A 25,542-nucleotide genomic window follows, 5' to 3' on the forward strand; every position below is an offset into this window, starting at 1 on the left:
AACCTGAATTTGTAGTACCTGAATTTTCTAACCTAAATTTTCAAGACCTGAATTTCAATTGCGCATGTTTTTCCTTTAAGTATTACAGGTTCAGGTTCAGGCTCTGCTGACACTGATTTCACTTCACAGATCATGCGGTGATGTTTAGTCTCGTTTGGGAGACCTTGTCTTTCTCAATCCGTTAACCGTCACCACAAAGTGGCACTGCAGGTCATCAGGGATTGTTTTCTAGTCCTGGGTCCACTTCCACAATCTGGAACTGTCAGAATAAATTCAGATTGGACAGATGTTACAGCTGTGTGAGGTTTTTGAGGGCTGCCTTGACATAAGAAGACGACCCACAAACCTCCAGCAAACACCCACCTTCCCCATCTACCCACAAAGTAATCTGTAAAGTGCACCTTCTGTTTGGAGGCTTTGTTTTTAAGGAGGCATACCTCTCCCTCTTATTTACTTTTCACTCTCATTTCCTTCGCATTTTTACTTTTTTCCAAACCCGCTGTGTGGAGGTGCTGACGTTTACAGTTTAGTCAGATTAATTATGATTTACGAACTCTTGCTACGGAGATACAAGGGACACCTGACAACTACACTTTCCTGCTTTTTCAGTGAAGGCATCAGCCAGACCAAACCTAAATAACCTGAAGGCAAAGACAACTCTTCTTAATCATTACCTTCTTCATCATCTTCTAGTTTGTCGTCATCTTCTTCATCCTTGTTGTCTTCATCATCTTCATTGCTGACTTCTTATTCTTCATCTACATTGCTTCTTCTTCGCCATCTTCGTTGCCTTCATCGTCTTCATCTTCCATGCCATCTTCATCATTACTGTCTTTGTTGTTTTCTTCTCTGTTGTCATCTTCATCTTTATTTTCTTCATCATCTTTATTTTTGTCATCCTCTTACTCGTCTTTATCATTATCTTTATTTATGTCATCATCTACTTCATCTTCCTTTTCATCTCTTCATTTTTGTCCTCTTATCATGTTCTTCTTTGTTTTCATCATCTTCGTGATCTTCTGTGGCATCTTTGTCTTCTTCATCTTTGTCGTATTCTTTGTCATTATCTTGTCTTTGTCGTCTTAATCATTTTCATTGTCTTCTTTTTTTTTGTCATCTTTGTTATATTGTTGTCAACTTTATCATCTTTGTAATTTTTATTGCATTATTCTTTGTCCAATGTTCAGAAAACAGGTGTGAAAAAAAATAAATACACCATGTAATTCAGTAACATGTAGAACCACCTTTAGCAACAATAACTTGAAGTAAACGTTTTCTGTAAATGTTTATTAGTCTCTTACATTGTTTTGGAGAAGTGTTGACCCACTCTTCTTTACAACATTGCTTCAGTTCATTGGTGTTTGAGGGCATTTGTTTATACACAGTTCTCTTAAGATCCCACTATCTCAATGGGTTGAGGTCTGGACTTTGACTTGGCCATTCCAACACCTTGATTTTTTTATTTAACTATTCAGATGTTGATTTGCTGGTGTTCTTGGGATCATTGTCCTGTTTCATGATCCAATGTTGGCCCAGCTTAAGTAGCTGGACAAATAGCCTCACATTTATCTCAAGAATGTTCTGGTATTCATCTGGAGACCATTGTTGTCTCAATGACTGCAAGTTTCCCAGGTCCTGTGGCTGAAAAACAAGCCCAAATCCTGACCCCTGCACCACCATCCTTCACAGTTATTAGGTGTTTGTGGTGATATGCTGTTTGGTTTTTGCCAAACATGGTGCTGTGCCACCTTGGGCTCATCAGTCCAAAGGACATTGTTTCAGAACATTTATCTTTTGTTCAGATGCGGTTTTGCAAACCTAAGCTCTGAGCATTAGACAGTCTGAGCTTGGACTGAATTTACTGGGATGCCCATTCCGGGAAATATTGGCGACTGTCTTGAAGGCTCTCCATTTGTAAATATTCCTTCTCACTGTAGAATGGTGAATTTCAAATAGGTTTGGAGATGGCCTTATAACTCTTCCCAGATTGATGAACAGCATCACTTGCTTCTCCGAGGTCATGGCTGATGTCCTTTCTTCTTGGCATGAAGACAAATGCTTGAGTGCTCCAGAACGCCAACCTGCCAGAAGTTCTGGGGCCGGTTGCATAAAGCACCTTAAGTATTTCCCTTAAGTATGGCACTTAAAGCGTGATTTCCCCTTACCTAAGGGAACGACTTGAGGGTGTTACATACCAACCCTTAAACACTTCTCTTAGGTAAGGGAAACCGTTAACTGATTCACGACAGCAACCCAGGATTTGCTGTGATACAATTCTTCTGTTGCCATGGACATGCTATATGTAACCCAGTTAGCAGTAAGATTTCACAGAAAACAAGTGATAAAATGGATAAAGAAATGGATAAGAAGAACAAAAAAGAAAACCAAATTGGACATGGGAGGAGAAATGTATTCCTTAAGATGAATATGGGAAAAGAGAAGAAATTTTAAAAAGCAAACTGAATCCCATTGTAGCTGCTGCCAAAAAAAAAAAATAATAATAACTGGAAAAATTAATGCACGGAATCTCAGCGTAAAGAGGACTATTCAGGAGGTCATTAAAAAAAAAAAAAGAAAACGTCTGTGGTAGCAAAAAAAGAATGAAGCCTTTATAATAAAGAGTCCAACAAAACTGGTAAGATAAAACTATACTGCTATACTTTAAGTTTGTATTATCGGCACTGCGCCATAGTGGCGAGTGTGTTTTCTTGCCGTATAGTGTCACACACTTTTGTAGAGGTAGTCATACTTCTTGATGATTAACTAGTCATGAGCATTTCATTAGTAACACCTGGCTGCTAATTCCTCTCTTAATGACAGTGGAAGTAGGAAGAGTGTATTTATTTTTCCCACCTGGATTCTGAATATTGGTGTGTTTTGATGAAAAAAAAGACTGCATATTGAAATCTGTTGTGTTTGTTTTGTTGTCACCTGAGGTTATTCGTTTGTTTATAGAAGCTGGTGAGGACCACACTGTTATTTAGGCCCTGAGAAATAAAACTATAGAATTGAAGGAAGGTGTATTTTCTTTTCGCTCATGACTGTAGGTCTTTCTATTCTTGTAGTCATTCCTGCCTGCGGGCTTCCTGGTGAATATTGCAGATATTTTTGTGCCAAAACACTTTCTCTAGTCTTTTGCAATAATTCAAGCCGATTCACTGAAGGGGAAACAGTGTGGGATGTGTAAGACATCTGCTTCGGGTGGAGGTTTACTTTCACTTTGTACCAGCTCTATTTAGCGGAACAGTGACCTGCGAATTTTGTGAATTGAATCGCAAACTAGCATTTGGGAGTGTGGTTTGTTTGGTTGGTAAAAACAGTGGAGGAGCTGCTAATTATTAAGTGAAGTAGCACTCACATTGGACTATTGCCTCACTGTTTTCTTACGAATAACAAATAAGAAATAAAATTGTAGGTATTTAGGGGGATGTTTTAGACAAGCTATAAAACGAATGAAAAGAAATAAGGACAACTAAAAGAATAAAAGCATAAGACTGTTTGTTTAATCATATGATGTTCGTGGTGCTGAGAAACCTCGCCCCGGATAATAACAAGGCTCGACATGTTTGCTGTCTCTGTGTGTCTTGTTGTAGTGTTCAATAACAGACGTATAATGTTTGGAGACCGATTGCTGATCTGTTTGCTTTTTGTGTCCTCTCCATTCTCAGTGCTGAAGACAGTCCAAGATGACGGAAGAGGTGATCGTTATTGCCAAGTTTGATTACATGGCCCAGCAGGACCAGGAGCTGGACATTAAGAAGAACGAGCGGCTCTGGCTATTGGACGACTCGAAGTCCTGGTGGCGCGTGCGCAACGCTACCAACAAAACCGGCTTCGTCCCGTCCAACTACGTGGAGCGGAAAAACAGCGCCAGGAAAGCCTCGATCGTCAAGAACCTCAAAGACACTCTAGGTAAAGCCGTGCCCTGTCATGACACACTGACGCTTCACACAGCCGAGCGACGAGCCCGGACATGACGTTTCAGTAACGGCTCACTCGCCTTGTTCCAACGCTCTGTGCTCTTGCATGTAGGTCAGCTTTTTTTCCCCCCCGCTCTCATGCAGTACTTAAGCACATTTGTTTGCGACCACATGTGTACTGGGTGAAGAAGAAAAAAAACACACACACGCACAGGAAGAGGTCTTCTGATGTAGCTGCAGAGAAAAGTCACACTTTAACTCTACTTAAAGATAAAGCTGTGTAGAAGAGCTGCAGGTGTAGAGTCGTGTGTAACTGGAGCCTTGTGTTCATTATCCTGGTAAGAAACACATCTGCTGGGTTTAAATATAGTAAACTAGTGACATATGGTGGGCATAATGACTTTATTTGGCTATAAACATCTTCTGAGGGATTTGGTGGCTGAAAGCGAGCGCTTAATCGGAAACAGGGGCTGTTCGGGGGAATTAAACTTCTCTAAAGGCTGAGAGAAAAGTGCTGAGAGAGAGAAACAATTAGTAACCATTCTTTTACATTATACAGTATAATACAGTTTTTTATTACCCGTCAGACCAGCATACCTAATTAAGGGCGTGCAGTATGCTTGTTTGTTTGTTTGTTTATTTTCTCTTTGGCAAAACTTGGTGTTCACTTGGTTAATAAATTAAATACAAAAGAGTTCAATGTTTTCACAGAATGCTAAACACTCTTAACGGTTATTTTAGAATACACATGTATTTAAATTTTTATTTATGTTTTTTAATATCCATCACACTATCAGACCTAATTAAGGACGCCCAGTGTCTGTCTGTCTGTCTATTTATTTATTTATTTGTTTGTTTATTTGTTTGTTTGTTTGTTTTTTTTTCTTTTCTCTGCATTTATTTGCATTTGTTTGCTTATGTATTGTTTCCTTTGTTTTTGTTTTCTCCTGAAGTTTATTTTTTGTTTGTTTTTCTTCTGAAGTTTTTTTTTTCTTTTCAAGTGTTTTGTTTGTATTTGTTTTGTTTTCTCCTGAAGTTTTTTGTTTTCGTTTCTTTCTTTCTTTCTTTCTGAGGCTTTTTGTTTGTTTTCGTTTGTTTATTTTCTCCTGATGTTTTACTTGTTTTTGTTTGTTTCTTTGTTTTTATTTTCTCCTGAAGTTTTGTGTTATTTTGTTTGTATTTGCATTTTTTTTCTCCTGAAACCTGGACAGTCACTTGCTTCATATCTTAGAGAATTTGTTTTATTCTGGTGCTCCTCTAGTTCAGCTCAGGCCACTAGGGCTTCGACTAAGCGTTTATCTCTGATGAAGTTCTTTTGTGTGTGAGTAGGAGGCAGGAGATTTCTAAAGAGATTTTATAATTTGAATAAAATGATAAGATGAAACCTAGATGTGCTATTAAAATGAGGGGGGAGAAACAGTCCTAACACGCTTCGCTTTATGTGCCGTGTACATTTTATTCATATAATTAATAATTAGCTGAACTTTGTTTTGTTTATGAAAAGAAAACCAGTAAATCCTTTTGATAAAACACTCATCACATTGACAATTCAAATCTAACAGTTTTACATTGTTCAGAATTTATTAAAACAAGGTAAAGTACTATCTTTACATTTGGTTTAAACCTTTGTGGACATTGTGCAAACCTTTACCAACCACGATAATAAATAAATAATATATATATATATATAATTTTTATGAAGGTGCACTGGCAGCATGTGAGGACTGACCCAAGTTAATTTTAGAAAACTTAATGTTGTGGTAATTAATTAATTAATTTAGGACGTTGATAGTAATTTAGGAAATTTATCATTTCTAATTATTACATTTTAATATTAGTTTATGAATACTTGGACTCCTCAGTGCTGCTTAAACTTTTAAGCAGATTTTCAGACTTGGCATTAAAGAGCTGGATAGAAAACTATTCACATTATAGCCTTGCTTTTAAAAACACCGCTATCACAAATAAACCTGCATTTATTTAGATGTTCAGGCTGAAATGCCCACACTGACACAACTCTCGTTCTATAGCTATATTTATGTTTTTTTTTGTTGTTTTGTTTTGTTTTGTTTTTTTTGTTAGTTTTTTTGTTTTTTTGATGTTCTTTATGAATTTTGTTGATGCAGCATTGCTAAAAACTGAGTATTGCAAAATATCCAAGTTTCCAACAGAACTGAGAAGACCACTTCACTGTTCTGCTTTTGAGTAATTGTTCTGTTTCTGCTTTTAGCTGAACCACAAAAAAACAAAAATTACACAGGTCCTTCCAGAGTTGGTCTGAAGGTGTGGAACGAAAACACACACACACACACACACACACACACACACACGTGTGTGTGTGTGTGTGAGCTACAGGACAGAACTAGTGGTTACAGCCAAAAATATGAGATATTTGTACAATGTTGAGCAATATTTATTATTCTTTTTAGATTTAGAACTAATGCCAATCTGTTAAATATTAAATAATTAAGGAATAACACACAATGAATCGTGCTGTTATGCAAAAACTACACACACCGGGGTGATGCGATGCGGCCCGATGTGAGGCGAAATGTGTTATTGTTGAATAACACAAGGGTCTAGAGTGTGTTATTCCACTTATACCACAGCAGTTTGCCAACAATTACACTGTTCAATGTATTAATGAACGACACGTCGCACGTTTTAGCGGTTTATTGATAGATAAACCTATTGTTCATGTTACAGCCGTACGAGGCTAAAAAACACAGTATAGGCAATCGAATAGCAATTAACAGTAGGCTTGTTTTTTTAGGTGTTTTTTTTTTTTTTTTTTTTTTTTTTTTTTTTAAAGAGAGTTTATATGAGGAAAAAGCTACTTGCTACTTATCTCAGTGCTTCTTTGCGTTTTGATTATTTAAAATAAGATAAACTTTAAAATGAGATAAAGTTTATTTCTTCGTGTGTTAATGAAAGTGTTACAGCAGCAAGGTGGTAAGAATAGTAATGAAGAAAATTGAATATAATAATTATAATGTGACAGTCGCATTGTGTGTTAGTATGATGAGTGTACTGATGTAATATAAATGTACAGTACAGATGAAAAGAAGTAGTATGGTTGGTTTGATGGGGGAAAAAAAAAAAGGAAGTAATGTCCAAAAATGTGAAAGTCCGGTGGGGGATTTTTTTTTTTTTTTTTTTTTTTTTTTTTTGTGTGAGCATGCAGTATAAAAATGTGATTATTTTTATTTTTAACTTAAAATCATCTGTGTTTTTTTTTTGTTTGTTTTTTGTTTTTTTTTTAAATATTATTTTTAAGTTGATTATTTTGTTATTTTCTGAGTTTGTTGTTGAAACAGTTGTGAAATAATCATTAGTCAGTCGGATTATTCGTCAAGCGCTAAAAGGAAATGAAGTTTGTCTTGTATAAATGGAAAGTGTGTGTGTGTGTGTGTGTGTGTGTGTGTGTGTGTGTGTGTTTGGGGGGGGGGGGTAGGGTAGTGGGTTTGCTAGTTTGTGACTAGTTTTTTTGTGTCATAAAAGTAAAGACAGGACTTGATTCAGTGAGTCATTCAGATGAATCAGTTGTTGATCTGGCTGTAAGACTGCCAGGGTCGTTACTTGAGGAACTGTGTGTGAGTCTGTGTGTGTGTGTGTGTGTGTGTGTGTGTGTGTGTGTAAGTGAGAGATAGATGTAAAGGGTTGTAGGTTCGCTACTTTGTGACTTGGTGAATCACAGGACTTGATTCAGTGAGTCATTCTGATGAATTGTTTGTTGATTTGGCTCCAAGACTCCCAGCGTCATTACTTGAGGAGCTGTGTGTGTGTGTGTGTGTGTGTGTGTGGGATGAGCTGAGCACAGCCTTGGCCTCATGTGATTGGCTGAGTGCGGTCACATGGGCGGGGCTCCTGCTTGCTGTGCAGCCGTTCCTCCTGTGGGCGTTTCACATGGAATAACTGCACAGCTGCAGAAGGAAGAGTCGCCGGGAGAGCCCGATATGGATATGGCTAACCTCTTTAAACACTTCTTCCGTGAGTTTTCCACCTCTTCTTCTTTCTTCCTTTTGTCTTCACGTGGCTCTGGAATCACGGATTTGTCAGGAATTTCATTACAAACAGAGTTTGGGTTGTTCTTAGCTGAAGGATTAGTGGGTCTTTTCTTTCTTTTTTTTTTTTTTACTCACTTGGGTGGGAACTTGTCAGGAAGTTTTTTTTCCCTCTCTGTGCTGTATTTTTTCCTCAACACTCAGTGTGTGTGTCTGTGTTTGCGCGCGTGTGTGTGTGTGTAGAAGTAGAAGACGTCTGAGAAGGATTCAGATAGGGTAGAAAACAGAACTGATGTGTTTTCTATGTGGGTGAAAAGTCTTCAGTTTTTTTTTTTTTTTTTTTTTTTGGTTCCTCTCCCCCTGGCTTTTAGCAGGGCTGCTAAAACTGGGTGGGTAGGGCTGTGCAAAGCTCTCGTGGAAGCCTGTAATTGCGCCTCTCGCACTCACGCACTGCAATCAGTGGCATGTGAAGGAACTCCCAACCTTCATCTTCCTCACCTACTGAAATCTCCACACTTCCTCTCAGTCTGAGCAGAGCGTTCATTCATTCTAGATATCTAACAGCACAGTGTTTCTTTTAAACGGGAGTTAATAATATTTTTGCCATACTTTTTAATATACTGCACTTTTATCCTGAATGTTGGCTTTATGTTTGAGCCGCGTTGCCTCTCCTGAGGGGTTTCCTGTCATAAGTGGGTGTGCAGTTGTGCGATGGCAGCTAGGCGAACACTACAGTCATTGTGTCATCCTTACTGTCGCGGCTGATTGACGAGGCCCGGGCGCGTATCTCTGCGGGGGGAGATCTCAAAGGAATGTCATTACTTCTACACAATTCACAAAGTGTGAAGTGGTGGCTTGGCAGTCAGGGCTCTAGGATACTAATCAGATGGTTCTCAGGTTGGATCCTCGGTTGGGTCTTTAATAGGAATATAACTGACTCCGTTATTTAGAATGAACAGATAATGTGTACAAATACAGATACAAATAGGGGCACTATTCAGTTGGTTTTTTTTGTTTTTTGTTTTAAATAGAAAAACTTGTCAGATAGGTTCACAGGGAATCTAGTTGAGACTAGAGGTGTGCATCGGGACTGGGATCCCTTAGACACAACAAAAAAGTTGCGCAAGCAGGAGGTTTTTATTTTAGTCATCAGATATGAAGCTTGCAGGACCAACATACATGAACATTTGGCTCCACTGTTCCTTCATTCATCCTTAGTAACAGCCTGGTGGTTTAAATTACACTACTGGTTTGTTTATATTTTGTAAAAAAGAACCAAATAATTCAGTAGGTACAGACAAAAATAACTGCACAAGCAGGGGAGAAGAACAAAAACTAGTCTGTAGTTGAGACCAAAGGGCTACTTGCACAAAGACTTACGCATTACAAAAACGTCCACTACAATGGCAATGGCACTATTTTACACTCGCTGTCCGCATGAGCTCCCGTAAATGAGTGTTAACATGGATATCATGTTATGTAAGAACACTTGCAAAACTCCTTTTATAGTAAAGTGTAGGAAGGCATCAGACTGTATGCTTTGTCATACATACACAACTATGAAGTTTAAAAAAAATATATTAATACATAATATTAATACATAATATGTTATAAGGGAAATAAACACCCAAGCTAACATTAGCTCAACACTGTAAATTTGTTGCTGTCTGGCTGTACTGCCAAATGTATACAGTGCGACAAGAGATGCGAGATTCGCGCTATTTCAAAATGGAAATACGTGACAGCCCCGAGTGCAAGTAGCCCATTAGAAAGCGGAGTGACGTAGCCGAGGTGTGATGAGTGATGTATATCTATATCCTCAGACAGTGAACTGTATAGCAAGCCTACAAGCTAATATGTCTAACAGCAAATACTAGGCTATACAGTGTAACGTGTTTAAATGTAAAGAAGTACTACTTTGTTTACTGTTGATGCTGTGAGCAGCCATTTTGATTTGATGTTACTTGCTGAACTCGGGGGTTGAGGACTTTCCGTGTAGGAATTTGGAGTTGGGGGGCGTTTTTTTTCGAGCACAGTAGTAATACAGATACAGATGGCGTCATTGTGTTACAACCCTACCCCTTTACCACAGCCTTGTTTCAGATAAAAGCATCTTCAGATAAAAGCATCTTCAAAATAAATAAATGTAAATTCACATCAGTTTAGAACTACAGTTTATATTAAAAACTGCCCTCGTCTGCTTTCTGACCGAACTGAGCCCAGCACACCAGTGTGATCTTCACAAGACTCGTTAAAGGCATCCCTCCCTCTTTCTCCTCCTCTCTCTCTCTCTCTCTCTCACTCTCTCTCTCTCTCTCGCTCTCTCTCTCTTCCTGTCGTTCAACCCCTGCTCCGGGAGGAAGTTTTTCTAATTCAGGACAGATTTCTTCGTAGTTCCTCTGAGCCAGCGAGAAAAGGAAATGAGGAAACAGGGACCACTGATTCCCAAACGTCTGAGCGTCAGTCAGTCTGTGCGTCCATCCGTTTCTTTCCACTTCCCGTGTTACCACCCTCTCTCTCTCTCTCTCTCTCTCTCACACTCTCACACTCACACTCTATCTCTCAGAAAGGCGCCATGAGATCTGGCAGGATTAGTGAGAGGAATGTCAAAGACACAAACACACACAAGCTTGAGGGTGCCCTCCCCCAAACACACACACACACACACACACACACACACACACACACACACACACACACACACACACTTTCTTTCAGCTCTATTCACTCGTTACATTTACAGTTTCCTGTGACTCTCTCTCTCTCTCTCTCACCCTCTCTCTCTCTCTCGCCCTCTCTCACACTGTTGTTCTGTGCAGCTGAGGGTCTTGTGAGACGAATGATTGAGTAACAGGAAAATCTGGCAGATTCTGTGTGAAGTCACTTCAGTTTCTGTAAAAGTGTAGTTGACATGGAGGGCTATTCCTGAGCGCTGTTGTGGAAGGCTGATGGAAGACACATCACAATGTTTAATTGCTTTTTTGGTTGTTGTAGCAGGTACTCAGATTCCTCAGGATACAAGTAAGAAATAAAACACTTAGGGGTGTTCCGTTGTAGGAAAATAATCAACGATAAGGAAGTGTGATGACGTGGAGTTACTGTTACCACCTACTTCCTATAACCTCCCATGCTGAAACATTTTACTCCTCTTTATACCACAGCAACTTGCCAGTGATTGCATCTTTTTTTATTAATAATGTATGACATACTGTTTATCCAATTATAGTTACGTTTAATGTTTAAAAACGTTTAAAATCAAGTTCATTTCTGTTCTCAGTTGAGTTACAGAAGCTCGTCATGTTGCCAAGAAATCAGAAAGCATAAGATGTCCTCTGTCCTGAAGACTGTCCCATGGTGGAAAACTTACAAAGTGCTGACACTGGAGACTCCTTCCTTAAATCTTAAATAAACGCCTCCTTAAAGACATTTTCATATCAGTGATTAGATGGTCCATATTTAGCTACATTTTGGTACTGCTTTGGATTTAAATAAGGGAGTCCATTGCTCCTGTCTCTCACGCTGAAATAACTTCCATGTGGAAAACTGACTGATATTCATAATCACATTTTGGCAATCGGATATCCGCCTACACGCACTGAAGTAATATGATAACGGGGAAACTCTGGTTCTATATGAGTGAGTCAGTAAAGATTCATGTAGCAAAGCTGTTAGTTTAACTACATTTTCAGCTAGGTCAAAGGGCATATGTAAAGAAATGCTGAAACATAAAGATGCCTTGAAAAATAATGAAATTAGACATTTTCTGCATAAAATAACTTCTGCAAAGAAGTACTAAACTAAACCAGGTCAATATTTGGTGAGACAGTTCTTTATTTTAAAAAAAAAACCTCTGTAATCTCGGGTATACTTTGTGCAGTTTTATAAGGAAATTAGCTGGTCAGTTTTTCTAGGCATTTTGGAGAACCTGTCAACTTTTTAGCCATTTAAAGTTACTTTTAATGTTGTGGAACGTCCATGAAACAAGTTAGTATCTCGTGTTATCTCAGTCGTTCTCTCACCAGCTTCTCTTTTGTCCTCTCTCTTGAAGTTAATATGAAGTCATTTGAAGTCATTATGTTACCAAGAACCCGAAGACTTCGTTGTTACAAAGCGCGGGCACTGGAGACTCCTCCTTTAATTGTTAAATAAACAGCTTACAGAAAACTTAATGTCAGTGATTAGACGGTAGATTAGACGGTCGTTTCAGGTACGCTTTGCACAGTTTTATAGGGAAATTAGCTGATAAGTTCTTCTAAGTGACGTGGAGAATGTGCATGTTCAGAGAATGATGAGAGACTAATGATGGAAGTATAATTGAAGAGAAACACTTTATTTCTCTGGTTAGGTTTGTGCAGATGTGATGAGAAAGTCATGAGCTGAGATCTTGTTATCCTCCCAGTGGCACCTTAAGCAAGTGCTTTAACCCTTTCTATGCCATGGCTGTGCTCGGACCCCAGCTAACTAACGTGAGGATATGCGAACACTAGAATTTCACTGTTAAAGTCTTAATTCTGATTGGTCAGAAGGCAGTGATTCATTTCCTGTAACAGCAGCTCTGATAGAAGTCACGGCTGCAAGCAAATCACGGGTTTATGCATTAATGCACTCGCTCTATATGCTGTCATTGATATAGTAACCACTTACACAGGGATTTACTCCATCAGATATAGTGGATGTATGGTGAGGTTTATGGAAGGAGTCTCCAGTGTCAGCATTTTGTAACAGACAGTGGTAAAGCTGTAACTTTAACATTTCTCACGAGACACTCTGCACAATGGAGGATGTGGCACTTTGTGGTTTTTCTCTGTCATGACAAACTGCTTTTTTTTTTTTTTTGTTTTGTTTTTTTCGGTCTCATTAGACAACGAGAGAGACTGGTGAGGAAACAACTGTTTATAGCGGTGACAACAGGAACCTGCTTGTTTCCTGCATGTTCTACAATGTTACCTGTATCTCTAAACTTCAATTAATAACCAATTACCCATTCACTGTGGTATCTGGAGGAATAAAACACTTTGTTATATTAATCGACTTCCTCTTCATCACACCATCCTGTTGTTGATTTATTTTCCCGTCACAGCACACCATGATTTGTTTTATTCCTTACATGGTATATGAGCATTTACATTTACATGATCACATGAGTAATTTGATAGCTGCCAAAATCAGATAATGATCGGATTATTATTCCTTGTTAAGTGTGTAAACACACTTACTTATTGGTACAGAACTGGTACTGTTAGTGAAATTTATATAATAAGATAAAAATAACTAAAATAAATATACTTTTATTTGCAACTCTTATTGTGTAATTGTGAAGACGTGTTTGAGATGAGACATCTCTTCCCCAGTTATTACAGTACCATAAAAATATGGCACAGATGTTCCACGGTGGCTATTTATAACGGTAAATATTTCAGAGTACCTGGACCATGGAGTGGTGTGATGACAGTCCTCATCTCGCACCCTCGCTCCTCACATTCCTACCTTTGATAACCGGAGCCGGGTGCATGGCAGGGAGCTGTTGAACATGCGCTAGAGATAAACCACTCACTTATTCACTGTTTGAAGAATGTCTTTACTTTGTTTAGGGAGAAATACAAAGAGAAGACCTTGTCAGCCCTTGTAGTGAATAAAACCCGTTCAGCGCAGGACTATCAGATTTGAAAACGATGCTGCTCAGAAGCTCTGCGGTTGAAAGACAATTTGTGTGCTGCTATCAGCAAGCCGCACAGAGCAAAAAAGAGTTTTCTCTTTGTGCTTTCTCTTCAAATGCAGCTCTCAGGTAAAAAGGTTTTGTAGAGCCACTCTTCAGACAAACCCATCAATCTAACTGTGGATACTTCCTTAGATGTCTTTTTTTTTTTTTTTTTTTTTTTTTTTTTTTTTTTTGTTGTTGTTGTTTTTGACCTTTTTGAAAGGCTCACCACCTGCGAGGACTAGACAGCGTCCGTCCACCTGCAGTTAGCATTGTTTTTTCTTCACATTTACTTGTCTTGCTGTGTGTTTTTCATTCAGTCAGAGATCCTGACTACTAAAACGCACATCGTGTGTGTGTGTATGCGTGCGTGTGCGTGTGTGTGTACAGAGTCTGATCTGTGCACACTACGGAGTCATATCAGAGAACAATAGGATGTTCAGCCCAGAGGAAGTGGCTAATCTGAGCTACTCTGCAGCATGCGCTGCTTTGCTAGGAGGAAAGACTGAAATGGAGGGGAAATCCACACAGCAAGAATGCTGGAGAGAAAGAACAAAGAACTTCGAAATGGCAAGAGAGTGCCAAAATCTACACGGCGCACCTCTGGTCACTCAGCGCCAGGTTTTAAAGCCGAGACAGTGATTAAAAATGAAAAGTGAAGTCAAATGGGAAGGGGAAGAGAGAAATAAGCATTCATGGGGACACTTCTGATTTACAGCCTTGTGAAGCAACATGGCTTCCTTCCTGATCATCCTCGCCTGAGGAAATGCAAAGGAAAGAACCGCTGACGTAGCCCAAAGCGCCTACAATGGCTTTATTTTCCTCATTTTTTTTTTTTTTTTTTTTTTTTTTTTTTTTTTTTTTTTTTTTTTTTTTATTATCATCTCTCTTTGTGATGAGTTGGATCTGCGCCGAGTTTTGCCTCAGGCCCGCCATCACTGCTGTTGTAGTGAAAGTTAGTGTAGTATACCTTTAAAATTAATTGTAGATCCTTAAATTAATTTTAATAATCCGCTACTTCACACTAGCAAGTGACCAAGCGATCATTCATTTTCTACATACCTGCGTGACACAGAGCCGTGATTTTAGCACGCGACAAAGCAGCAGCACGACAAGCAAGGTTTGAAATATGCAAATTAGGTACGACCTGGTAAAGTGACAAATCCAGACGATCGGCTCGGACGATTCCTCGGACCAATCCTTTCGCAAACGCAGGCTGAACGTTTCTTCAGTTCCCCTCTCACAACTCTCGCAACTGCAGTTAGTTCCTGTTTACTGTTCGACGTGCAAAAATGGAAGAAAATGCTCATAACGCGTCTGTTGAGTATACACAGCTGGTACAGTTAGCTCGCTTTGCTATTCTGCAAATGAAGCTAGTATGAAACCTAGCATTTAACATGTAAATCAAATAATTTTCACACTGAGTAGTGTGTTATTTAAATTGTGTTGAACTAGTTAGCTGGGTTTCCTAACGGGTATGTGGATTGGCTGTGCTAAAGTGTCCCCAGGTGTGAATGAGCGTATGAATGGACTGGTGTCCCATCCAGGGAGAATTCCCAACTCACGCCCAGTGTTCCTGGGATAGGCTCTGGATCCACCACCATCCTGACCAGGATAAAGTGTTGGTCAGCTGTAGCCTAACTATTTTGGTTCCTACTGTTCCTCATCAGAACTAAACAAAATAAACTCTGGACCGTACACGCCCACAGGCGACAACTGTATCGGTCGCTACACGCCCTAAAGAAGCTACAGGCAAATGTCAACCTAGTTAAACCACCACAGTGACGAGCAGTAGTACGATTTAGCACCTTGTTTTCAGGTAGCGTTACAATCAAGAGTTACCGTCATGGTCTTCCCGTGTCTGTGCACAGGGGTGGGGATTTGTAAAAGATTAGCATACAAGTGAGGCCATCATGACTTTCGCTTGTGATGGAAGCGTGTTAGGTTTACTTATACAGTAACAGTGTGGGCTCATAACTTCGTACATAGTCATAACTGATGCGAGAAACCAAACCGCTACCTTTGTCCTTTATCTTACCACAGAGGGCTGATGATTTGAGCTCTGGGGTCCTTTGCGATATGACTGAGCAGTGAAAGGCTGCATGTTGCTCTGAACTCAACCTCTTTTTGTGGTATGAGAAAGATCACATGCGCTGAGCCGACTACGGCTGCAGGGAACGATTATATTTAAAAAAATCAAATAATCTGTCCACGATTTTATTTTGCTAACCATCTAATGTAACAATTATCTCGTTACCCTTTAAACAATAACCAATATGAATTACAAAATAGGAATTGGACAGTTTTGAATAATGGCATGAGAACATTTCACTTTTAAGATTCAAATGGATCATGTTTATCTTTTTTGGTGTCTCTAACCTTTCGTTTTAAATGTTTGTACATCATCGATGTTCTGTATGAAATGCCACGGCACTGCAAACGCCGACAGTTTTCAGTGCTTTAGGTCTTGCACGAATTGATTGCTCTTTTGTTTCTGCTTTTATCTGAAGTTCCATCTGAGCGATAAGTCAAGTCAAGTCAAGTTGCTTTATTGTCACTTCAACCATACACAGCTAGTTAGTACACAGTGAAACGAAACAACGTTCCTCCATTACCAAGGTGCTACATAAACAGAAGACAGAGCTACTGTAGACATTACATATATTTACATAAAGTGCACAATGAAAACATGTGCAGACGGCACAAGACAGTACAAAAACTATCAAAACAATACCATGGGCACAGTAAGTTACAGTGCAGAGCCGACTAGCACACAGTACTAATGAAAAAGTGAATCAGATGACAGTAGTGCAAAAGATTGACAAAATAAGTTGCTGAATGTAAACATTGCAGCCAGGTGGAGAGTATAAATATACAGTATATAATAAATATTTAAAGCAGCAGAAATTGATTACAGGTGATTATTATTGTGATTACTGGAATTATTGGAATGTGATTTTCATTATTATTATTATTATTTTACCTGTGATGATTGTGTGGGCATCAGAGCGTTTTTGCTGTTATGTGCAGAAAGATTGCAGAGCAAGGAGAAAGTCCACACAGCTGATGTTAGCACTATTTATTAATATATTTTTTTTTCCCAGAAAGAAGAGAGAACTGCTTGAGCATTGTTTCATGCCACATTTTCATGAAAGTACACCTCAGTTAAGTTTTTTTCAGTTTAGAGGCCTGTGCTGTTTTGCATTGTAACCGGTTTTTGTTGTTAGTTAAGTAAATGACCTGTTAACAATCTATGAATTTTCATAATCAATAGAGCTGACACGATTCAGCACGTCTTCTTGCTTCATGTGTAATGTTCGTTTCCCACAGCCCCATTTCCAAGGCAAATACACTGGTTTAGGTGGATTTGTAATGCAAAGCAGTTTGTCACATACAGTCAGGAAGCCAAGAATTGATTTTATTGATTGCAATGCGTGATAAGCAACAGAGCAGGAAGGACCAGTGCTCAAGCTTTGTTTTTGTTCACTTGATGTTCAACCTCTGGAATTAACCTTGACCTCTATTTAGCCAAGATCGCATCTCTGTCTCCGTGGTCGGGTTTATATCACGACAGAACTTTGAGGAAGCATAAGTAGTGTAATAGTAGTCAAACCTTGCAATGAGAAAGTGAACAATGGCAGAAAGTACGGCTCACAATCACTGCAGTAATTCAAAGAAACATCTATACTTGTTTTAACAGGGACATCAGTAGGAAATGAGTGAAAACTCATCTGTTGTCAGATAAAATGTTTTTGATAAACTCAGAGACACCAGCAGTGTGTTTGGGACGAATGTGATGGCTTTCCACTAGATTTTGGAGCGTGGCTGTGGGGATTTGTGATCATTCAGCTATAAGAGCATTAGTGAGATCAGGCACTGATGTTGGTGAGGAGGTCTGGGGTGCAGTCGGGGTTCCAGTTCATCCCAAAGGTGTTCAGTGGGGTTGAGGTCAGGGCTCTGTGTAGGACACTCGAGTTCTTCCACTCCAACCTTCACACACCATGTCTTCATGGAGCTCACTTTGTGCACAGGGGCATTGTCATGCTGAAACAGGTTTGAGCCTCTTAGCTCCAGTGAAGAGAAATCTTAATGCTACAGCATACAAAGACAATCTATACAATTGTGTGCTTCCAACTTTGTGGCAACAGTTTGGGGAAGAAACACATATGGGCGTATATATCTATAGTTAGCTCACTTACCTGGAGTAGGAACAGGTGCATATTCATGGACACTGCTGCCTTTTCATCAAGTTCATCAGAAACATTTCAGACAACAGATCTTTAATCTGTTCATTCAGACAGAGAGGTTACAGCCCCATGTTTTTGCCATTTGCGGCCAGTGGTTTTAGAGTAGTCAGATTCTTTGTAATGCTGGCTACAGTCGTATGTGCTGCCTCTTACAATCTTAAAATGCCCACTTTCAGCCTTTTCTTTCTCACAAGCACATCAGTGGGAAATGAATGAAAGTATGAATGTTTGCTTGAATTATTTGTGCATTAATGGACGCTGCAAAGATTATGAGCTGCCATTTTTCACTCTCATCGGAAGTGTTGAAAGGTTACTACTTACTTACTATTTTTCGGAGTGATATTTGCCATGGTTTACATTAAAATAGCTCCTTGGTGTGGCACTTTTGGTTCAAGCTCCCTTGATATGCACTATCAGAAAGTAGCTCTTCCTGCATATCACTAGAGAAAAAGAAGAGAACTTGTTTAATTTCTATCCCAGTTCTTGTGTTCTTGACTTGGGCTGGGGAGCATCTCACTGCCAAGTGGACATTCTTTCATGGTAACACCATTTGCAGACTTTTGCCAATCCCAGCAGTGAGTTGTGGAAGCCCAGGGCGCTGCTCTTTTCCCAGTAATCCTCAAACCCAGCCTATCTGGCCTGACCTAACTTGGTGTGACAGGTCAGAATCCTCGGCATTGCCGAAGAACCCACCCATTCACTCCTTCTTATGTTCTTGTACCACTCCCTAAATCTCCTCCTCAATCTTTCCCTCGCTCCAGACAAAAGAATGACAGTGGGTGTGGTGATCATTCCAGTGTCATGCTTTGTGAGGAATCAATTCCCAGGAAAATTTTGCAACACAGCAAAACCATAATTAGACCACACCGTTGGCACTGATCTTGGGAGCAGATTGGGGGAACAATTAGCAGAATTTTGCTGGCATCTTTTAGGGATTGCTGGCTTTCCAGCTTGCTAGTCAGATGAAATAATACAGGACAACAACTACAGTTCGCTGCTGGATCTATATCTGAGAACCACAAAGCATGTAAAAGTCACAGGAGACCGGGAAGCTAACCTTTTAAAATAAGGTTAATGATGTTTTATTTTAAACATGTCTGCTATCTTTCCTGTACTGACTCATCCCCAGAATAGAGAAGACATTCATTTCTGGAGCAGGCGTAAGCACTTTGCTTCTGTATGCAGCTAGTACGGAAAGAAAACACTCCTAAGTGCCACAAAACATATGCTTGGACAAGTTCTCATTTCTCTCACATTCTGCCTGCCAGAGCCTGTAACAAAACCCAGTACAAATAATGATTTGTGTGTGTGAGGATGGGCATTTCTCGAATGTCTGTCTGTAGATAGACACAGGAATTTTTCAACATTGGGGGATGTTTTGGAATTGAAGATGTGCTGATTGTAGACTATTTGATTTGTTTCCTTTGCTTCCTGGCGCACGGTATGCGCTGTGTGAGCATGGAATACTGAGCAGGCTCAGCTAATGTGATAACCGAGTAGTCAGCGAGATATGACTGGATTTAATCCCAGCTGCAAGGACTTCATTATGACTTGCAGTAGCCTTCATCAGTCGTTAGTCATTGTTTGGTTGTGCCTCAAGTGACTGGAGGGGACTATCCCTACAAGTATTTGACTACATGTTACGTGTGCTTTGTATTTATGGGGATGTGCACTGACATGCTCATACAAAGACACCGCCACTAATTACACCCTCCCACTTCAAACTGTGCACTCTGAAACATGATACTTGCAGATGAAGCAGTTCTGCTCTAAACACTAGCATAAGCACACACCATTGAACACTTTTGATGTTCCTGACTTTAAAGCATAAGAGCATGCTGTAATTTCTGAAGGTATCTTCAATTTGGGTACAGTTTCTTTGAACATTTAAATGTTTCTTAGTACATATAAAATAATCTGTTTTGATTCCTAATGACTCAGAGCGCAGGCAAAACGTTACGTTCCTGAAAGCCCCTATCAGGATTTACTTGAAGAGTCTCATGGCTGCCCCACAGTTGGCTCTGTTTGTTGTCCTGGAAAGTGTACGTATTGAACTGATTAGAAAGTGCCTTTAAGAGCCAATATATTGAGCTTAGTCCCAGGATTTGTTTAAGCTGTGCTTTATTTACATTACACCAATAAAGATCCCAAGTATTTTTATCAGTCATCAGATCTGAACTTTGGGTTTCGAGTGATCCGTGTGTTTATGTATTTGCAGGGATCGGGAAGGTGAAGCGGAAAACAGGAATGAGGGATACGGCATCAAACGCGGAGGCGGACTTTTACCCGGACAACGGTGAGCGGTTGTATGACCTGAACCTGCCGGCGCTGGTGAAGTTTAACTACACTGCCGAGCGGGAGGATGAGCTGTCTCTGGTGAAGGGCAGCAGGGTCATCGTCATGGAAAAGTGCAGTGATGGCTGGTGGAGAGGCAGCTACAACGGGCGCTCTGGATGGTTCCCCTCCAACTATGTGACGGAAGACGCAGATGGCTCGGCCAGCAACGACATGATGGGCTTGTCGGAGAAGCTGGCTGCCGTGGTACACAGTGCAAATGGTAACAGGGTGCTCCATACGGTTCAGGCTCTGTATCCGTTCAGCTCAAGTAACGACGAAGAGCTGAACTTTGAGAAAGGGGAAGTGATGGAAGTCCTGGAGAAGCCGGAAAATGACCCGGAGTGGTGGAAGTGCCGCAAAGCTGATGGGCAGGTCGGTCTTGTGCCCAAGAACTACGTCACCATACTGCACGAGTCGCAGAACTCTGGGAACATGGCTGGACCCCCAACGCCCGACTTTGACTACATCGAGCCTTCTGGAAGCGGGCGCTTCGCGGGCAAGGAGTGGTACTACGGCAAAGTGACCCGGCACCAGGCAGAGGTGGCGCTCAACCAGAGAGGCACAGAGGGAGACTTCCTTATAAGAGACAGCGAGTCCTCGGTGAGTAATTGCATGTGAGATCCTTGTGAAATGTTGGAAGAAATAGTTTAACAAAAGTTAAGTCAGTGGGTTTGACTGGTATTACTGTAGGGATGTAACTGATATATATATATCTATATCTATCTATATCTATCTATATATATATATATATATATATATATATATATATATATATATATATATATATATATATATATATATACTTGTGTTGTTGTATTTATTCGTTTACTTATTTATTTTTAAGAAAGCATGCTGGAGTTGAGACTAGAGGTCCATTGTTATTAAAACATGATCTTCACAGAAAATCATACACACCTTATAATGAAAAGCTCCTTAAAGGACCCCGATTTTTTGGTCCAAGCTTTGTAGTAGCATTCAGATTATCATTCAGTAGTATTCTGATTTGAGTAGATTTGAGTGTCTGGTGAACTTTCCTTATCCTGTTGGAAAATAACAAACCTAAAACCTGAAGTAAATCTGCTACATTATTATTAGGTGGCTCTTTTTGTCTATTATAAACAACAGTTCCCTGATTTGGGAAAGACTTTGTTGTTTTGAAAGATAGCTCCCTTGCTTAAGTTGAGATCGATTATGAACTTGAATGATGTAGCTGAGTTTGAGGAACTGTACAAGTTCAGAAGTACAAAGCATGTTATGCAAATTTATGTGAATTAAAATATCTTTTCTTTCAGCTGCCCTGTTTTTTTGTTTTGATTTGTTTTGTTTTTCTCCACTGTTAGTGTTCTATGGTTAGACCACACCCACTTCTGGTTTAAATCCGGGTATAGATACTAATGTTGTCGCACTATACATATACAGATAGTGGCATTATGGTACACCCCTCTATTATTATTAGGTTTATTATTAGGTTGATTTATGTAAACTTACTGTGTACCAAAACCCGTTCTAAGCTCTAAACCTATCATATCTTTCTGTTCCTGTGTAGCCCAACGATTTCTCCATATCACTGAAGGCCCAGACCAAAAACAAGCATTTCAAAGTGCAGTTGAAGGACAACCTGTACTGCATCGGTCAACGCAAGTTCAGCTCCATGGAGGAGCTAGTGGAACACTACAAAAAGGCGCCGATCTTCACCAGTGAGCAGGGCGACAAACTGTACCTGATCAAGGCCCTGGCTGCCTCCTGATCCTGATCGTGACCCGCATTGGAAATCTAGAGCCACGTGGCAGGACTGAAAGACATGGAAAGTAGAGCATTCCAACACTGGAGAGGAAGGGAAAAGGGGTGGGGGAGCGACGGATGGTTTTGGACTCCCGTGTTCATGCTCAGAGACAGCTTCATGGTTGGATGTGTATCAAAATACAATTATGTTTAGGGCCTAGGTGATGTATTTTGCTGTTAACATGTATTAGAATTACAACTTAGGTTTTCTCTTCTTAATATATATCCTTTTTTTTTTGACAGCTTCTTTCAGTAATTGTGTCGTTGGATTACTACTCATCATCCATTTGTTGAATTTCAGAAAACTGAAGAACTGCAGTGCACATTTCCACGGTTTTACACATTTCCTGCTCTTCAAATCGCTTGAATAATGCAACATAGTGAGCTGATTTAACATGCTATATTTATAGGGATCCAACATTTCTGCAGAATAAAAATGGGTGACCAAACCCTATCAACTAGCAAGGTTTTAGCGACGTTTTTCTCAAAATCCAGCTCAATGTTTACAAAGAATATCAGAAGAAACAGCCGCTTGCAGCTTAACAGGATGTAGCGGCTGCATTCTTCCTGTCCTCACATCGTGTCAGGCTAAAGAGAGGGGACAGGAAGCTGTTCTATATTTAAAAGTTCAATCCCTTTTTGAGCGATTGATGTTTCCTGAGCATGCTAGAGCAGTAAGAATCGTGTGCTGGGATGCAGGTGACCTGAATGGATTCCTGACCTTGATTTCTTACACAGATTGGGTTTCTGCAATCATTATGTTTGGTGCAACTTTTTTTTTTTTTTTTGCGGCTCTACGTATATGTATGTTTGTCTTGGCGCAAAGTGTCTACCACATTGGTCTCAGCTCTTGCTGCATACACTGTTGAGCATTGCAAAGCTAGATAGCTAGACATTTGCATCTTGCATCAATCTGCAACTTGTATGTGGATAACGGAAGATCTGATCTCACGTTTGGGTTTGCGCTTGGTACTTCACATTTTCGTGATCTCGTTTCTCCAAAGCAATATGCAGATTAGCAGTCTAGCTTGGTAATGCGTTTGATCTGCTGGGTATCAACATGGAAATATCCGATTGCCAGATACTATTGTACAGTTTGTACTTAGTTTTTCCGAAATAACTTCCGAAACGCCTGCATCGATTGCCATCCTTTTGTTACATTTTTATAGAAGAATTTGATGACGTCGTATCCCGAGCGCCTTCCTTCATGCTAATGAAACTCGGATCAGACCTACTGAGATTTTCTGGCGGATCTGATGACATTCCGATAGCGCTGTGTTTTCCGAACGCTATCCGATGATGATCGCATTGTTAATGCAAGGTGTTAGACAGGGCCAGGAAATCTTCACTCAGGCCTGAAGGGCCTCGTGGGAGTTTCAGGATTCATCTTGTTGTCATAAATGAGGCTGCTTTCCTTCTCACACTTGGCGAACCAGGTGTTTTCCGTGTGCTGTAACTGTTCTAGGTATTGCTTCACCAGGTGTGTGCACGAGTCCCTGGATTACGTTCATCGCGTCTGTTGTTTACACAAGGCTGCATGTTAAATGGGGCAGGTTTAATGGCGCCAGTGGTGTTATGTAAAAGCCGTGCAGCACACCGTAATCGGATGTTGAGAGTTGTGTCAGAAGCACGGACTGGCATATGGCCATAAATGGTGGTGCGTCTCGTTCCTGTTGTTTTGTTTTTAGCGGTTTGGTAAACTGTTCGAGGATGGTTAAGCTGTTATGGGGATTGATATTTAAAACCACAGTGAATAAGAGGATGTTTTTTTCTAAAGAGATCAGGGGTCGATCGCGTTGGAACTCATCGAGGCCTTCTTCCTGGGGAACATCAGCACTCGCTGATTACTTCCCCAGCTGTGGGGAGTTGGATCAGGGAAGGAGTGAGAAATGGGGGATTTTTCATGGAGCGAATGGAAAAAGTGCTCACATAGGCGAGCCGAGATCTGAGTCAAGGGTGAACATGAGGTTCACAGTGAAATTTGATCTGAAATATCTATCCAAAAGAGAAAAAAAAAAAAAAAGCCTGGGGCCTAAAGGTTGGGAAAGAAGCAGATCGTGTGCAAGTGGTCGTGTTTTTATTCTGTTTGTCAGTTTTTTTATTTAAAAAAAAATTAATACAGAAAAGAAAAAGAAAAAAAAAGTGCCTTCATTATTGCTGCTCCTAACCAAAAAGGCTTAGCGTTCCTCTGAGTGTCTGTCCTTTCTCCCAGCTAACCACACCTTCTGTTATTTGAGTATTGCTTTGCATGTGCGTAATCTGTCTCCGATGTGATTTTCTGCATCCGACTTCCCTGTTGTTCGGTTGTACGCTGCAGTGTTTTTGCAATGTGTATCTGAAAATCTGGCTCGTTCACTCATTTGCATGGTATGAAGTGACCTTATTTTACAGCTCACTCACTCACCATGATTAGCTCTTCTTCTTTAGTGGCTGCGCTTGTATTCAGGACAGCGGCGATGTACAGTTTAATTTATAAATCGGGAGCGTTAGACGGTTCGTCATTCATGTTTTTTAAGTCGTTAATGAAAAGGCTTCAGTCTGATCTTGTTTGAAAGGATATTTAACGCTGTAGTGTTGACCAGATTTTATTATTTTTTTTAATGCTGTCTAATCTACTAACGTGCAAGTTAACTCTCTGAAATAAGAGACACGTGTATAAGAGTCGGAGCCTCGCAGGGTAAAGGCAAGGCCATATCGATGAGTGATTAAGGACAAAGTCTTCGTTTATGTCTCGGTTTTGTGCTGTATTTCAGTTGTGCTCAATTTGATTTGCCTGCCAACACACAGAATGAAATGTGAGAATTGTGATAAGCCTGTCGATCCAGATCTACTTCCTTACAGGTCATTTGTCACGCTTCACACAGTGTTGGTCTGGATCAGACTTTGGCTCTTGTATACTAAATACACATACAGTTGCATGTACAGGAGACTTTTTTTTTTATTATTGATGATAAAAATCTCAGCACTAGGACAGATCATTTCTTTACAGTGCAAAATGTGATATTTTTACTAAATTAACATTATCCTGATAAACCACAAGTTCCCAACCTCGCCTAGCTGATCTCAAACAGTGCTCTTCAAGGATTTTAATGCTGATGACCGGACAGACTCAAATGAAAATCAAGCTTCATGATGTAAATTCTAACCTGTAGCTTTTAGAGAAACTGATTCTTCCTGACCCTGAATGCACGTTGAGAGCCAGTCTGTTCGAGGAGGCGATTGAGACGATGCTGTGAAAAATAATTGTACTTATATGCTCACTATCAACATGGACTCGTCTTCATATCTAATAGAAGTTTATTAGACTGTGCAAAGGAAGTAATAAAGTACATAAACCAAATGATTTCTCTTTGCGTCATGTATGAAAAAAAAAAAAGAGAGAGAGAGATGCAGAGCGCTATTGGAGTCGCTCTGTCAAAGTGGATCCAGATTATTAATGTCTGGTTTTGAGGCAGGAAAAATCACATCTGATCTGAACAATCAGACTGAAAATGCACTGATGGAAAAAAAAAAAAAATAAACGAAATGCTCGTTTGGTTGTTCAACTGAAATTC

At 40.0% G+C, this 25,542-nt stretch overlaps 1 protein-coding gene across 8 annotated transcripts in view; it reads left to right on the forward strand.

The window, feature by feature from the left end:
• The window catches only part of nck1b (NCK adaptor protein 1b), a 69,352-nt gene extending 44,024 nt beyond the window's left edge, over positions 1–25,328 (forward strand). For 7 of the 8 annotated variants that reach the window (XM_026944726.3, XM_053234581.1, XM_034303182.2 and 4 more), the window contains 3 exons: positions 3,669–3,912; positions 20,088–20,806; positions 21,753–25,328. In XM_026944726.3, the coding sequence (XP_026800527.1) occupies positions 3,687–3,912; positions 20,088–20,806; positions 21,753–21,953 (1,146 nt within the window). In that variant the 5' untranslated portion in view covers positions 3,669–3,686 and the 3' untranslated portion in view covers positions 21,954–25,328. Of the gene's footprint in view, positions 1–3,668; positions 3,913–7,752; positions 7,911–20,087; positions 20,807–21,752 lie in introns of those variants that run through there. The other variant, XM_026944731.3, reaches the window with a different exon arrangement.
• The last annotated feature ends 214 nt before the right edge of the window (positions 25,329–25,542 follow it).

This window comes from Pangasianodon hypophthalmus, chromosome 1 (genome assembly GCF_027358585.1).
Source record: "Pangasianodon hypophthalmus isolate fPanHyp1 chromosome 1, fPanHyp1.pri, whole genome shotgun sequence".
NCBI lineage: Eukaryota > Metazoa > Chordata > Actinopteri > Siluriformes > Pangasiidae > Pangasianodon > Pangasianodon hypophthalmus.